At 43.1% G+C, this 15,903-nt stretch overlaps 1 protein-coding gene across 1 annotated transcript in view; it reads left to right on the forward strand.

Annotated features, from left to right (window-relative positions):
- Nucleotides 1-15,903, forward strand: part of SLC15A5 (solute carrier family 15 member 5) — a 48,903-nt gene that overhangs the window by 12,259 nt on the left and 20,741 nt on the right. Inside the window, exons 4-7 of the mRNA XM_081879966.1 lie at nucleotides 4,809-4,978; nucleotides 8,368-8,588; nucleotides 10,202-10,388; nucleotides 15,496-15,684. Coding sequence (XP_081736092.1) covers nucleotides 4,809-4,978; nucleotides 8,368-8,588; nucleotides 10,202-10,388; nucleotides 15,496-15,684 — 767 coding nt within the window. The remainder of the gene's footprint in view (nucleotides 1-4,808; nucleotides 4,979-8,367; nucleotides 8,589-10,201; nucleotides 10,389-15,495; nucleotides 15,685-15,903) is intronic.

Here is a 15,903-nt window from a genome sequence, read left to right on the forward strand (position 1 = left end):
TATTTTTAATGCCTCCCCGTTTTCCCTTCTTTTTAGCTCATGTCCTATGTTTGTACTCCTTTTGTGAACTACGATACATTAGTTAACTATATTATTTATATTTACTTTCCATCAAAATGTGATTCACCTGATTATGTTTTATTGTTTTCTAAACTATGAGGAAAATTAATAGAGAGTATTTAAAAAACAAAATAGTAAAGGTGAAACTAGATACAGTGGTACCTCAGGTTAAGAACTTAATTCGTTCTGGAGGTCCGTTCTTAACCTGAAACTGTTCTTAACCTGAAGCACCACTTTAGCTAATGGGGCCTCCCGCTGCTGCTGTGTGATTTCTGTTCTCATCCTGAAGCAAAGTTTTTAACCCGAGGTACTATTTCTGGGTTAGCGAAGTCTGTAACCTGAAGCATCAGTAACCTGAGGTACCACTGTATTCTGAAAAACACAGGGCTGTTATTGAAGGCAGTAGTCCTCTGCCCAATGCTGCCTTCTCTCACCTGTTACATGGGGTATTGATATTGATATAGGGTGGAATTCATTCTTTCTGTGCAATCATTCTAGACAGAAGAATTCCCCCTGCATGCTGTCCTGGGGATTCCACCGACCCCTTTACCCAATTTTGGGGGGTGCAAGTAAGCACATGAGTGAAGGAGAGGGAGGAACGCCCTCTTGCAGGGCTTCTGCTGACAGAACCAGTTGGGTCAATCTCACCCATAGGGTGGCATTCAAGTAAGTCCTACTTAGAGTAGGCCCCTTGGAATTACTGAATCTAAGTTAGTCATGCCCATCAGCTTCAGTGGGTTTGCTCTGAGAAGGACTAATGTTGAATACCACCCATCACGACAAACTGGATGGATGAAAGAAAGTACCCTCAGAACCATTTGTTTTTTCCTTGAAGCATAGAAGTACAAGTGCAATTGGAAGAGATTTGAATCAGGTAACTAAAGTACTTTAGACCATTAGGAAAACCAAATTTCATGTTGTGCAGTGGAGAGGGAATCCTATGTATTGGTTGCATCTATGATAAAATCTCACCAAACAGCATGGAATTTTTCAGGATCCTCCAATCCTACGGCAACATGTAATTTATGAGTTGCTTTTTCAGCTAGCGCTGAACTCCGTATATTTTATACCACAACGAGAGTCCCATAAGGTTTTCCATTTTTCCATAATTTTAATGTATGTAATTCATTGTCCCAAGTTCTGGTGATGGCCACCAGCATAGTTTGTTTTTAACTGGGTGTGTGTGAAGAGATTTTTCATCTCAAGGGCCACATTCCCTCGTAGAGAACTTTATAGGGGCCGTGTTCCCAGTGGCGTAGCGTGGGGGGTGCAGGGGGGGCCGGCCGCACCGGGCGCAACATCTGGGGTTAGGGCAAATCCACGGGTTAGGGGGCGCAAATTACTTGCCTTGCCCCGGGTGCTGACAACCCACGCTACGCCACTGCGTGTTCCAGTGATGGAGAGGGCCAGAGGCAAGAGTGGACGGGGATGTGACTCAGTTTTTGCACAGTTGGTTACATTTCATCCAATCAAAACTAATATGTTTCTATACTCGCAGGGTGATGTTAAACTACATTTTTTCTCAGAGTAGTCCATTGGAATGATTGGACATGACTTAGACTGTGTTCACACCCCTGTCTACTGTGCCCTCACATTTCCAAATTCATATGTATCCTGCGCTTTGTTGCAGAATACTGTTGATTGCTGCGTTGTTCCTCAAACCAGTTTCCTGACAATTGGAGTCCATCAGCCATTCCTAGTTCATCTCTAGTCAAGGTGTGGTGTGCCCCCTGAGGTAAACAGAAACAAATGAAGCCAGGCTGGTGTGAACAGCTAGGTGTGGGAAGAGCTGTGAAATGCACCAGAAAAACAACTTCGCTGCACTCTGAGGGGGGGACGCACCTTGAGTCGTGTTCATTAATTTCAGTCGGTCTATTCTGCATAAATTGCAGTTGACTACCACCCACCCACATCCGGGCTAGTGGGAGGCATGATCAAAACATGCCTTCTATTATTTCACATTTGTGGAGAGGGGAAGATGTGCAGAAAAGAGGGTGCCTCTTTTTTGACATTATGTGCGGGTAGGTGTAATGTCTTCTTCTTGTTGTTGTTTAGTCGTTTAGTCGTGTCCGACTCTTCATGACCCCATGGACCAGAGCACACCAGGCACTCCTGTCTTCCACTGCCTCCCGCAGTTTGGTCAAACTGTCCAACCATCTTGTCCTCTGCAATCCCCTTCTCCTTGTGCCCTCCATCTTTCCCAACATCAGGGTCTTTTCCAGGGAGTCTTCTCTTCTCATGAGGTGGCCAAAGTATTATAGCCTCAGCTTCAGGATCTGTCCTTCCAGAGAGCACTCAGGGCTGATTTCCTTAAGAATGGAGAGGTTTGATCTTCTTGCAGTCCATGGGACTCTCAAGTGTCTCCTCCAGCACCATAATGCAAAAGAATCACTTCTTTGGCGATCAGCCTTCTTTATGGTCCAGCTCTCATTTCTATACATCACTACTGGGAAAACCATAGCTTTAACTATACAGACCTTTGTTGGCAAGGTGATGTCTCTGCTTTTTAAGATGCTGTCTAGGTTTGTCTTCACTTTTCTCCCAAGAAGCAGGAGTCTTTTAATTTCATGACTGCTGTCACCACCTGCAGTGATCATAGAGCCCAAGAAAGTAAAATCTCTCACTGCCTCCATTTCTTCCCCTTCTATTTGCCAGGAGGTGATGGGACCAGTGGCCATGGTCTTATTCTGTCTTAAATTACCCCCTGATGACAATGTATTTATTTATTGGGTTTATATCCCCTCCTTTTTCTCCAAGGGTCTCAAAGTGCCATGTATGACTCCCACCCATCTCATTTAACTCCCACAACAACCCTGTGAGGTAGAATAGGCTGAGAGGGTGTAACTGGCCTAAGGCCACCCAGTGAGCTTCACAGCCAAGAGAGGATTTGAACCCGACCCCCCGCCACGTCCTAGTACAACACTCTAACCGCGGCACCACAATGGCTCTAAACTGAGTATGCAAGATTCTCTTCATTTCTGTGAGTGAAGTCAGAACTGTTACTCATCCTTGTTCCTTGTGGCAAACTTGAGCCATCTTCAAGCCAAGCGAGATAAGCTCACATGGCTTATTTTCAATACAAATGTGTGCCTCTGCGTACGTGTGTTTAATGGGAGCCGAAATGGTCCTAAGTAAATAAACAGCGTTGACATTTTCAGAGCTTTCAATGGTGACCTTGGGGAAACTCCGTTTCCTGGTGCTCCCGACATTTTGATACCACCCTGACAGCCGCCAAAGGGTTCTCGGTAGTGTTAAATTTACTCAAATTGGGTCTGTCATTGTTTTCTCCCCCTTTGGCTGCCTGCTGTCTGTATTCCGCCAGGCTCTCTGTGCGGATGTTCTGCTCTGCTCTGACTCATCCTCTGTCATTCTTTGCTCTAACAAGATGAAAGATGATTTTGCTCAAAGTTAAAGCCAACCTGGGGATTCTTATGGTCTCTCTGGGCTTCCAACTTGTAAAGGTTCTGCCCTGACCTTTTGGAGTCCTTAAATAACTCTTGATCTCAAATTACTGAGTGGGGGGGGGAAGCTTCAGAATTATGGCTGTCAGTATGATTAAAGAAATCTTAGTTGATTAATTGTATGAATTTTAATTGACTGATTATTGGACGAAAGCAACGTGAACAAAAAGATTGTTCTGGAGGAAGGAAAGCTTACTTTCTTTGTAACTTGACGTCTGTGCCAGAGATGTTAAGAGGCATTCTCTTCTATGTGGGGGAAAGGGGATGCCTCTTCTTCAGATGGCAATTGTCACTTGCAATTCTTGTATTTAAACACTTTTTTAAAAAAGCACCAGTGCCTGATTTATTAAACTGGGGCACCTTTTTAACTGGTTGATTGACTAAACATTGCAGCAGATCAGCATATTTTTCCTCTAATAGCAAACTCTGATGGTTGGGTGTCTGACTGTTTGAATGGGAAGCCAAGCTCCACAAAATGGTAAGAGTTTCTACATACTTGAGAGATTCACGAGATACATAGAAATAAATCTATCTATCATCTATCTATCTGTAAATATTAAAAAATATTTCTTTGGTAGGTTCTCCCTTTTTCATTGCATATGCATCCCATATCGCCTGCATGATTTTGAACAATGAAGGCAGACGAAGAATGTCAGAGAGTAGGGGATGGTTAGCTCTCTTTTTAAAGTGTTGAGATGAATTCTAAATTAGTAGGGTCATCTTATAGGTATAGCGGGTGTTGCCGTTAGTGTTATCATATCATTACTGTAAAATAAATTGGATGTGGCAGTGGATTAGAAGCTGCAGTAGATTATGCTATTAGTTGGGGGGGGGTTATTGTGTGATTTGGTGATACCAATAAATATTTGACTTCAATGCACATGGAATTATTGTCTTCAACCCTTCTGTGATGCTTTGGCCAAACCATTCAGTTTCCTGGTTATAAACAGAGAAGATACATGAAAACAGCCAACCAGGGAAGGGAACACAGAGGCAGTTCTTAATGCCCATTCACACACAAAAATGGAGTACACTTATAAGATCTTGAAATAACAAAATTCCATCTGAGCTTCTACGATGGTCTTTGTTGATTAACGGGAGTATTTTGGTGTAGCTTGGGAGTTGTTGCCTTTAAATATGGAAAAGAAGGCACAGGACATTACCAACAATGGACCTGATTTCCCCCCCAAACAAACTAATGAACAAACTAATGAATAGTGGTTCTTCTTCCCATCCCTCCAAAAATGACTCCTGTGAGCATTTCTTTTCTTTTCTTTTCTCTTGTAGGTTTTATTGGCTGGAAAATTTAAGTTCTGCCATTGTCTTGGTCATCATTTCATACATCCAGCAGTCGGTGGCCAAAAACCTTGGCTTTCTTATCCCCTTTGTGTCTGTCCTGATGGCGCTGATCACCATCCATATGGCGCGCAGTGAAATGATTTACCAGCCCCCAAAAGGTAACCCAGTAAATTACGTGAATAATCCTTGGTGGTGGTGGTTAAATTTGGGGCGTGGGAGAGAAAGAAAATCTTCGTAGTTCTAAAAATTGCAGGTTTAAATCTATTTAATTTGTACTCGGGGTGTCCAAAAGCATATATTCCAGTGTGATATGTTATTGCCGGGGTACGTATTGCAGCCTGGCATATCAAGGGTGCCTGGGAAAGTCCTGGAGGCCCTGAGTATTGCCATTAGCTTAAGATGGCCATGTATCTACATTACACTCCTGTGTTTGAAGGACAGTCTGTCAGTTTGCATTTACTTGGTGCTGAAAGTATTGATCTGATGTGTAGGGATCTTTCCTATTCTAATTAATTCAAGAGGGTTCTGGAAGCTTCTCTGTGTGAAAGAAACAAGCAGAAGGTTCATGATGTTTGGGCTATTCCTTCAGGGAAGCTGAGTACAGCTGCTTAAACTGGTTCTGTTATCTCTTCTGTCAAGGTCTTGCTGACTATAAAAGTAAGGCCAGAAGGAGCCTCTATTTCACTTTCTCTTTCTACCTCTTTTCCTTCTGGTGTGGTGTTCTGTACAAAGTATGCTTAGTGTTAATGTTTAGACTTATTATAAGTTATTGTAGGTTTAAGTTAAGTCTGCTGCAACTGGATTTCTTAAGGACAGTGCAAATCCTGAATGTATTGGATTTGTGACCATTATGCTCATTTGCCTTCAGTAGCAGTAAAGCTCTGCTGGATGAAATATTAACTGCCTCTAGTCTATTTTTGGGAAATCTTGCAATGTGTTTAAGTTTTTACTCTGCTAACTATGCCTTGGAATTCTGCTCTGGCTCAATATTAAGTAGAATTTCATAACACAGTCTGGCCCAAGTCCAGTTCAAAGATAAAGAAACCTAACAATGGAGGAAGGACATGGACAATTGACTAAGTAGGGCCACAGGCCACCTAGTCACAGTGTGACAATGCATGCTGGGCTTCCAACCAGCCGCTCTGGTGGTGTCATCAGTGGAAGCAGGGCTGGCTCAAGACGTTTTGCTGCTCGAGGCGAAGGACAAGATGGCACCCTTCCATAAGACATGTACAGAAGCCAAGTTGAATTGTAGTTGAACCTTACTCTGATACTGGTGAAAGGAGAGTATCTCCCACTGTACATCTGGGCAGTAGGCTAGGGTAGGGGTATTTCTGTCCCTTCTCTGCACCTCAGCATCTGCCACCTGAGGCAGCTTCAGTCTGTCTCATTGTAGGGCCGGCCTTGAGTGGAAGTGGTGCTGGACTGACCAGGTTTATTACCAGCCTGCTTCCAATCCTTTTAATATCATTATATCTGCCTTTACCTTTTGGCTGCCTTTGCTTCTTTGCATTCTGGGATGACAGAGAAGGCAGTAAGTACTTCTATGGCAGAACAGGCCCTTAAGTCTGTGTATTGTGTTGTTTTGACTGCCGGCAAGTATGCTAATGTCTTGGCGTTCTTCCCCATATTTGCTTAAAAATAAATCTTGTTAATTTCTGTTAATTTCTCAAGACAGCAAGTAGAGTATATCTTGGCCACTAAGAACAGGACAAGACTTTCTTGAGAAAACACCACTCGTTTCTTCCCACCCCACCCCCTTGGTTACCTTCAATCTGGTATTTTGTTATATATAGCAGATGAAATGAGCAGTTTCGATTCTGCTGCTAACAAAGGTGCCTGTGTTCCTTCCAACCAGAATGGGGCATATAGGAAAGAGATACTGGAGGTTTATTGTAGCAAACAAACAGCGCTGTGCCAAAAAAATGAAAATTAAAATAAATCTTGCACATTTTATTTCAACCATTCTTCATAAACTTATGAGAACACAAATTGCATTGGAAAAATTATGAAAGAGGGGAACAAATTTTGGTGCAACTTTCATAGGCGAGAATGGCTGCCTTCACCCTTAGAAACACTCCCATTGGACAGGTGGGAGTGACATGTGCAGTTGTTGACCACAATGCCTATGGCCAAACCTCACATTTGTAGCCAATAAAGTTGTGGCCTTATTTGATCCCAAACCAATATGCCGTGTGTTGTCTAGCTATTTTCACCTTAGGGAACAGGGTGGTCACAGGGCCTCGATACGCAAATGGTAATAGTGTAGTTCATCTTTAAAAATGAGTTGTTTAAGATCAGCCTGCAGATTTGTAGTGGCACTGGGATTTAAGTTTCCTAGGTTTGCATTCAGCACTACTTCCTCTAGAATTGCACAAGTCTGCGTTTTTGCTGCAGTTTGGTTTGCACTTTTTTTGTTGCTGGCATTCTTCTCCTGCTTCACTCTTTCCCTTTTAGGAGGCAGCTTGAGTGCTGCATGGTTAGCTCCTTTCCCCCCTCTTCTTAATAGCTGAGTTTATAACCTTATTTTGGCTTCTTCCAATCAGATGAGTCGTCTGGAATTCTTCCCCCAAGTCAATAATTCAAGTCCATAGGTGACCTTAAAGAAATGATTGCATTTTATTTTAAGGTAGCTTTTCTCTCCCTTTCCAAATGTGGGCCATGCATATGTCAAGCAGGGATTTCATTTGCATTTCTTCACCTAGCTGTAATTTTGACAATTGGCAGTTGACCAAAGACAGGGAGAAGGGGAGGGGAATCATCTAGAGAGCCATGTAGACTTTTTAAGAACCGTAATTAAGTAATATAGATTAGTTCAAGGTCAGAGGAATAGAATACTGGAGCCAAGATTTTTCAGGAGAAAGAGCGAGAAGAGAAGACTATCTCTTGCAAAACATTTTAATCTGATCCTGTAATGTAGCCACCAAAGTCCAACAACTGTGTGTATATTTGGGTATATACTTGCTACTCCAGAGCCAACTCCAATTTATATATGGAGCTATAAAGGTAAAGGACCCCTGGACAGTTAAGTTCAGTCAAAGGCGACTATGGGTTGCAGTGCTCATCTTGCTTTCAGACCAAGGGAGCTGGCGTTTGTCCACAGACAGCTTTTCGGGTCATGTGGCCAGCATGACTAAACCACTTCTGGTGCAACGGGACACCGTGACGGAAACCATAGCGCACGGAAACACAGTTTACCTTCCTGCCACAGTGGTACCTATTTATCTACTCGCACTGGCGTGCTTTCAAACTGCTAGGCTGGCAGGAGCTGGGGCAGAGCAATGGGAGCTCAACCCATTACACAGATTCGAACCGCCAACCTTCCAGTCGTCAATCCCAAGAGACTCAGTGGTTTAGACCACAGCGCCACTCTTTGCAAGGGTTTGTTAAGGGCCCCTGGTGTTGTCAGGAGACCTCAGCTCCTTCCCAGAGTTGCAATCTCAGAAAATGTTGTGATAATTTTCCCAGGGGGTTGGGCTTCCAACTCTACAGTTTGATGATTCAATGACTCTGTTGTGGTTCATTGCCTTCTCTCACTTTTCCATAGGTAATGGCCTGTTGACAGTCTGTGGCGTCGTTGCTAATGCACTGAGAGTATGTTGTGTAAAATGCCGCTACTTCAGTGGGGATGTCACAAACTGGCTAGACCATGCCAAGGAGAACTATGGCGGCCAGTACAGCGAAACTCAAGTGGAAAGCACAAAATTGCTTGTCCGTCTCTTCCCTTTCATTGCCTTCCAAATCCTCTATAGGATATGTGTTGTACAGGTAAGGGTGTGACTCCTCGTAGTTCTAAATCCATTTTTTGAATTGCAATCCCAGAGCAGGCAGATTTATAATATAATGCATACCCTCCAAGACGCTGCAACAAAAAATGGGAATGCCATCTTCCAGGGCCTCACTTCTGTGTGAGTCACATGACCCACATGAGATCGCAACCCCAGAAAAACATTTTTTCAGGCATGGCACCCAAAAACATGTGTTTTGAGGTGCCCGACCCGAGATTGCAGCCTGGAAAAGGCTTTTTTTTTCTGGGGTGAGATCATGACATGGTATTGTGATGCCCCCAATGGCCGCCATGCTCTTATGGGAAAACACTAGATTTCCCTGTTTTTCCAGGGCAATTGAAGGGCATAACGGACACTATAGGTCATTGTACCACAAGATCCTGTCATACTTCATTTTTTAAAAAATAATATTTATTAAAAATTTTAAGGGTTACAAAAAGCAAAAGTAAAAGTAATAACACCATATTAAACAAAAACAAAACAACACATCACAATAAGGAAAAAAACAAAAACCACAACTAATCTTCCCATAACTTATCTTTCATTTGCTTGTTTCCTTGACCTTCTCACACCTCCCTTTTTTGTATTCTAATTCAGTTAACTATTTCAGCAAATCCTTTCCATCTTTTCCAATTTTTGTTCTGTAATTTATCTCAATATGATGTAACTTTACTTTCCCTCCTTTCACCAATTAACAGTCTATTTTTTCCTAAACCCTTATAACATTTCTGCTAAAACCACATAACTTCATTCCAACATCCTTCTAACATTCATTAATTTTACAATGTTTCTGTAAATAGTCTTTAAATTTCTTCCAATCTTCCTCCACCGACTCTTCTCCCTGGTCTCGGATTCTGCCCCTGTCATACTTCAGTGCTATGTCTGATTCAATCTAAAACTACTATTTCGCTCATGATCTCGTAAATTTGAAAGGTGACCTCTCACAGCCTTGTAATTTTGAAAGCAGGCAATGGATGTGGTTCTACCAGGAACTGTCCTTGCAGGCTCTTTGGAGATGCGGCAGCAGATTCTGAAGTACTTGGAAGTATCTTGGAACTGAATTTTTAAGTGCCCTCTGCAGGGCAATATGGTTATTGGAAAAAAGAGGGAATGAAATAATCAAGAGGTTGGAGCGCATCTTCCTGGTGAGGAAAGGCAAAAACGCTTGCAACTTTTTAGTACAGAAAACCAAAAGCAGATACTGAGATGATTTTTGGTTTGTAGGATTATGTCTGGCGATAGAGAAAGGATACTCCATCCCTAATTCTAGAATTTGGGGTCCTACACTGAGGCAGCCTGGCAATGACTTCAGAACTGAGAAAAGGATGTTCTTCACACAATGCATAATCTGAATTTATAGAATTCACTTTCATGGAAGGAGGAGACAGCCCCTTGCGTTGGCAATCCTTACAAATAAATAAATAAATTGTGCCTGCTCCAACCATAGCCTTCTCATTTCTCCTATATCAACCTAGAATAAAGCATTCACCTTTAAAATGGGCATGGACAAAACAGGGAGAATTGTTGCCCCAATAAACAGAAGCCGATTGTGCCAACAAGCAAATGTTATGGTCTTTCCCCCTTTTGACGTAGATACCGTCAGGATATTATCTGCAGGCAATGAATTCAAATTTGAATCTGAATGGGTTTCTCTTGCCAGTAGCAGCCATGAATGTGATAAGCATCCTGCCATTCTTAATTCTGGCTCCTGTGCTGGAGTGTCTCAACACTTGTCTCTTTAGTCCTGAAACAAGTGGACGATTCTCTGCAGTCTGTATTGGTGAGTACTAATATACGCTAATTTTCATGTGCAAGAGCTATTGGTTTTTGTGTTTCTTGGCAGCCAAACAGTATTTGTAAATTTAATGAATTGTTTTGAGGTGATGCGGAGGATCTGTTAACTAAAACGCTTGGGTATAATTGATTGTGGCTTCATTGATTCTTACCTTTCCTTGACAGTATATCTGTAAGGTGGTGCCTTCATTATGAAGCACGTCTTCAGTACCTGAGCAATGTGTGGTTTTACGCTGGGAAAACATTACAGTTATTTTGTTCATTGCATTTTGCAGCTTTCCTTTCCTCCCAAAGAGATCTTAAAACACCTTGTACCTTCACAACAATCCTTGCAAGGTAGGCTAGGCTGAGATATAATGGTATGCCCCATGCCATCCAGCAAACTCACAGCTGAGCAGAGATCTGACATTTTCTGCGAGCTACATGGAGAATTTTGTTGCTGGGTCGCCAATATAAGTACTGTAAATAAATAAAACTAAATATGGGTTTTCCGCATCTAAGCCCAAGGTTTTGCCACCAGCTTCATTAAACGCCACCTTGCACTGAGTGAAGAAGTACAGGGTGGGGGGAACGTCATCTGAAAAGGGATCTATTAACACCTTTCAGGGAAGCAGAATTGGCGTCAGAGGTCAGACCTTCATAGACTACGTTGGCAACCCTATCTTCCATCCTATCAGTCCCAATGGGCACCAGTCAACAATGCCATTCAAGCGTAGTGTAGACGAAATGGGGAAGGATGTGATTGCCACTCCATACCTCCCCATCATTTCTGACAAGAGCTGCCCAATAGTGAAATGGGCTCCCTTTGAAGATGATGGACTCTCCTTCATGGAAGGTTTGTAAACAGAGGTTGGGTCGCCATTTGTCTGGGATTATTTAGCTGCGATTCCTGCACTGCAGAGTGTTGGACAAGATGACTTTGTGATTCTATGAATTCGATGATTCACCAACCTATTCATTTAGCTCTTCTTCTCACAGCCGGCTGCTCCACCAAGCGGCAAATGTATTTTTTGGATTGGAAACTATGGATGTGTGTGTGTGTGGGGGGGTGTTCTCAAAATAATATGCTTGTACTGCCTTCCCAGCACTACCAGGTCATCCACTGAAAGACATTTGATCCTACTCCAAAGGGCATGACAGTCTTTTGCATGTAATTTTCACATTTAGACCTTGCCTAAAGCACCGAATGTATTTGTTCCAATTTGGAACCTTCTGAATATTTAGGTGCAGCTGTGTGTTTTGGGAGTGAGAATAGGATTCTATTTGTGGCCTGCTTCCTGATCTTCAACTGCGCTGTTGACACGAAAGAATCCTCATCCCATTTTGTTGAGTTATGAAGGAGAAGTATGGAGGGGAAAGCGATAATCCGGCAAACTTCAATCCAAGCAATGGTCTGGTGAACTGGAGGTGGGGAAAATGTTTCCAATACAGATGCAATCAAACACCTATGCATAGTATAGGGTGGTGGCAAAGGCACCAAAGTCCCTGGTTCAAATCCTGCTCCTGCTGCATGATCACAAGGTGGCCTTGGGACAAAGACTCAGTTTCCAACAGCACTGTCTGCAATTTGAGGATAACCCTGGCCAGACTTACTGGTAGAGTTGGGGAATAGATTCACTTTGAATTTTAATGGAAACTTATCTAACTCTGACTTATGAATACATTGTCCACACTTCTACTCATCCCACTGCTTTCTCCCAGGGAAAATCTGCTCTTTACTGCTGACTCGGAACAATAACAACAGCAACAATTTATTAATTATACCCAACCCTGCTCATTTGACTGTGTTGCCCCAGCCACTCTGAGCAACCCTGATGAGCGGACATCAATCATTTTTTCAATGGGTTGACATTTGCTCTGATCCAGTGGTAAAGAGTAAGGGAAGTGGCAGGGCAAACAGGAAAATGCTTGGATCCATGCATGGAGAGCACTGGACAAGCAGAAAACCTCAAAGACCCATGCTTTCTATGTGTAGATGAGCCCTTAGGCTAGAATCAAGGTGCTGATTCTAGTGTATAAATCCCTAGACAGCCTGGAGCCTGCATACCTGAAAGATCATCTCACCCCTTATATGCCCAAATGATCACTGCATTCTGCAGGTGAGACCCTTCTGCTATGCCAGAGAGTTCACTGTGCACAATGTAGGAATTGGGCTTACAGTGGAATTCCCTCCTCTTGAATATTAGATAGGCACCATCTCTGTTGACTTTCCGACCACCTACTGTGAAGATTTTCCTCTTCCAACAAGCTTTCACCAGTCTGCATCTGTGCTGCAATTGTTTTTAAAGATGCTTCATCATTTGTATGTTTGCCACCCTGGTCTCCTTTGGAAGGAAGCGTGGGACAGAAATTTAAGAAATAAAACCATACCTATCAAATAAGATGAGCCTTCCAAGCACTGGTTTGGACCATGAACTTGCATTGTCTGACCTATCTTAATAATAATAATAATAATAATAATAATAATAATAATAATAATAATTTTATTTGTACCCCACCCATCCAGGTTCAAAAACCGGACTCAGGGTGGCTAACAACAAATTTAAAACACATTGAAACACTTAATTATAAAAGCAGCATAAAATACAGTATAAAAACATGAATAACAATAAAAATCAAAAATCAATCAGATAATCCCCAGGGCTAGCTGGCTGAATTGGTCCTACTTGGGCCAGCGAGGAGGCCAGGGGAGAATTAGCTGTGGGGTCTCAGAGCGGGTAAACTTCATAAAAGGGGAGGGGGAGGGAAGAGAAGGGAAATAAAAGATCAGGCTGAATTCAAATTAAAGCCAGGTGGAATAGCTCTGTCCTACAGGCCTGATGGAAGGAGATTAAATCCTGAAAGGCCCTAGTCTCATGGGACAGAGCATTCCACCAGGTCAGAGCCATCACTGAAAAGTCGCTGGCCCTGGTAGAGGATAGTCTGACTTCCTTAGAGCCCGGGACCTCTAAACTATGGTTATTCATGGACTTTAAGGTCTTCTGCGGGGCATACCAGGAGAGGCAGTCCCGTAGATACAAGGGCCCTAAGCCCTCGTTGAGGTTTCCAACACAGGTATTCCTTTTGGCCCCTTCAGACCTCAGTTCTAAGATTCAGTGAACACAGGGAAGAGATGCAAATTTCCTCCTTTCTGCATGAAACAACTGAGCTGCTTGTCCAATTTGAAACTCTTCCCATCCTGCCTCGCAGTTTAAAACAGGCGTACACACTTAGGAATTGATGTTTCCTGTTCTCCTAGTATTTAATTCAGGACCCCAATTGCATGTGGCGCAGCCAGTGCCAAAAGACAGGAAGTATTAATCTGACTAGAATTAGCCTCATTAAGTTTGTTGTAAAGCTTTGTGCAAAGTAGAAGCACATGAAACAGAAGGTGGCAATTACTTGGGGTTTTGAAATAAAACAGTTTCTCCGCTGAACCGTAGGAAAGAAAGTTCAGATCGCAATGATGGTGGTTCTCCAAGTTGCAGCTTGGAAGTTCTGAAGTCTAATGATGCTGCAAAAGTTTGAGAGGTTAAACATTTCGAAAGGTATCTGGCGTGGCACTGCGAAAGCTGTTTATAAAAGAATGTCTGGGAGGTTATAGTTAATGGGCATAAGAAGAGAAGCTAACCCTGGAATGCTCCCTTTGGTATGTAAGTGGAAGAATCTGGGGCAGGTTGTGGACCTTCGAGAGAAGATGTGATGCTCTGTCAAGTTGTCATGGCTCAGATGGAAGGAATCTGGTCCTACCACCCTATCTGGGTTATCTTACTGCAGGAGTGAGGAACCTTTTCCCCTTCAAGGGCCACAGTCCTTATTGGGGAGCCCCATACATGTGGTGGGTGGAGCCAGAAGAGAATGTGGGTGGGGCAATGGATGTCTACAATAACCAAGTATGTGTGTACACATACTTGCACACACCCCTGTCTCTACCTTCCAGTCAGGCAAAAGCCCCCACGGAGGGTCAGGGGGTAGATCTACTATGAAACTAATGAAGCCTAAGCTTCCAGACCCTCCAAGTGTCCCTATTTTCCAGGAACAGTCCCAAAGCCGTCCTGGTTTCTGATTTGAGCCTAGAATGTCCCACTTTCCCTTATGTTGGCCCTATTTTCATCAGAGAAATATTGGAGGGTATGGAAGTGACCCCTGGGCCAAGGAAATATGTAACTGTACAACCTTTAGAAGACTTCTAAAGGCAGCCCTATATGAGGAGGTGCTTAATGTTTTATTATGTTTTTATATGTGTTTGTGGCTGCCCAGAGTGCCTGGGTATGCAGATGGGTATAATTATTATTATTATTAATGACATCCCTATGAGCTTCAGCACCTCTACTCTCAGAGGGGCCCAGAAGCTACTTTACTCCTTATCCCAGCTCCTCTTTCTGTAAAGGAAATTACAAAGATTACTCATAATGATAATGATAATAAATCAATTGTTAATTGTGTCCTCTGACTGAATATGGAATAATAGATGCAAGAAAATACCTACAAGCTGTATTGTTTTGTATTTGTTATCAATTGTTAGACAGATAGATACAGGGCTTTTTTTCTAGAAAAAATGGTGCCAGAACTAGTTGACCTTTTTTTTACCGGGGAGCCCTAAAAAACCTTCTCTTCTTACGCCTCCACTGAGCCACACCAATCATGCCACCCGCAGCCTCTGTCGTGCAGCCCCGAGTGCCGTGCCACCATTCCACAATGCTACAGAGGTACCGAAATGCATCAAAGTGGTGCCAGAATTCAGTTCCGGTGAGTTCTCGATGAAAAAAAGTCATAGATAGGTAGATAGATAGGCAGGTGAAGGTCAGAGGGTGTTTAGCTGTGGAGGTGTGATGTTTGGGAACAAAGCCAGAAGTGAGGCCTCACTCCTGCTAGCCATGGATGGCCTACATGCAAGTAGACATGTGACTAGAGTTACCCTGTTTGGTGAGAAATGACCTCCTTTTGCAGGCTGAAAATCTAGGATTGCAGAGATTCAATTCTGAGTTTCTAATATTTATCAGAGTACAAAATGGAGTGTGTTCATTGTCTTCCAGTATATCAGGTGCAATTCCAAAAGCAAGGTATGGTTTTATAAATGATTCTTTGCCTGCTTTGTGCCTTTTTGTACCCAGTTGTAGGTTACGCATCTGCCACCCTCTCTGTGATGGTTGCTGGGTTTTTAGAGGTACACAGGAAGCATTTCCCTTTGGTGGAACAGACTCTTTCAGGCAAAGTCCTCCTTGTCTCCTCCATGCCGTGCATCCATCTGGCCCCACAATACATCTTCCTCGGCTTGGCAGAAGCTCTGGCGACTCCCACCTGTAAGGGGACTCTTTTGTTTCGTTTCCTAGCCTAAAAAGCAACCAGCTTCAACGCAGGATGACATCTGTTTGAACAGGGACAGCCAAAGCACCTTCCATCGCAATCTTCGCCCCTGGCGCTGTTCCACAGCCTCTCTGAGCAGTCTCATTCATCACTGGCATGGAAAGAGCTTAATTTGTCATTCTTGTGGTTGCCGCTCGCCGAACAAGTGTTCTTTG

Source organism: Podarcis erhardii (assembly GCF_964252035.2).
Source record: "Podarcis erhardii genome assembly, chromosome: 10".
Classification (NCBI taxonomy): Eukaryota; Metazoa; Chordata; class Lepidosauria; order Squamata; family Lacertidae; genus Podarcis; species Podarcis erhardii.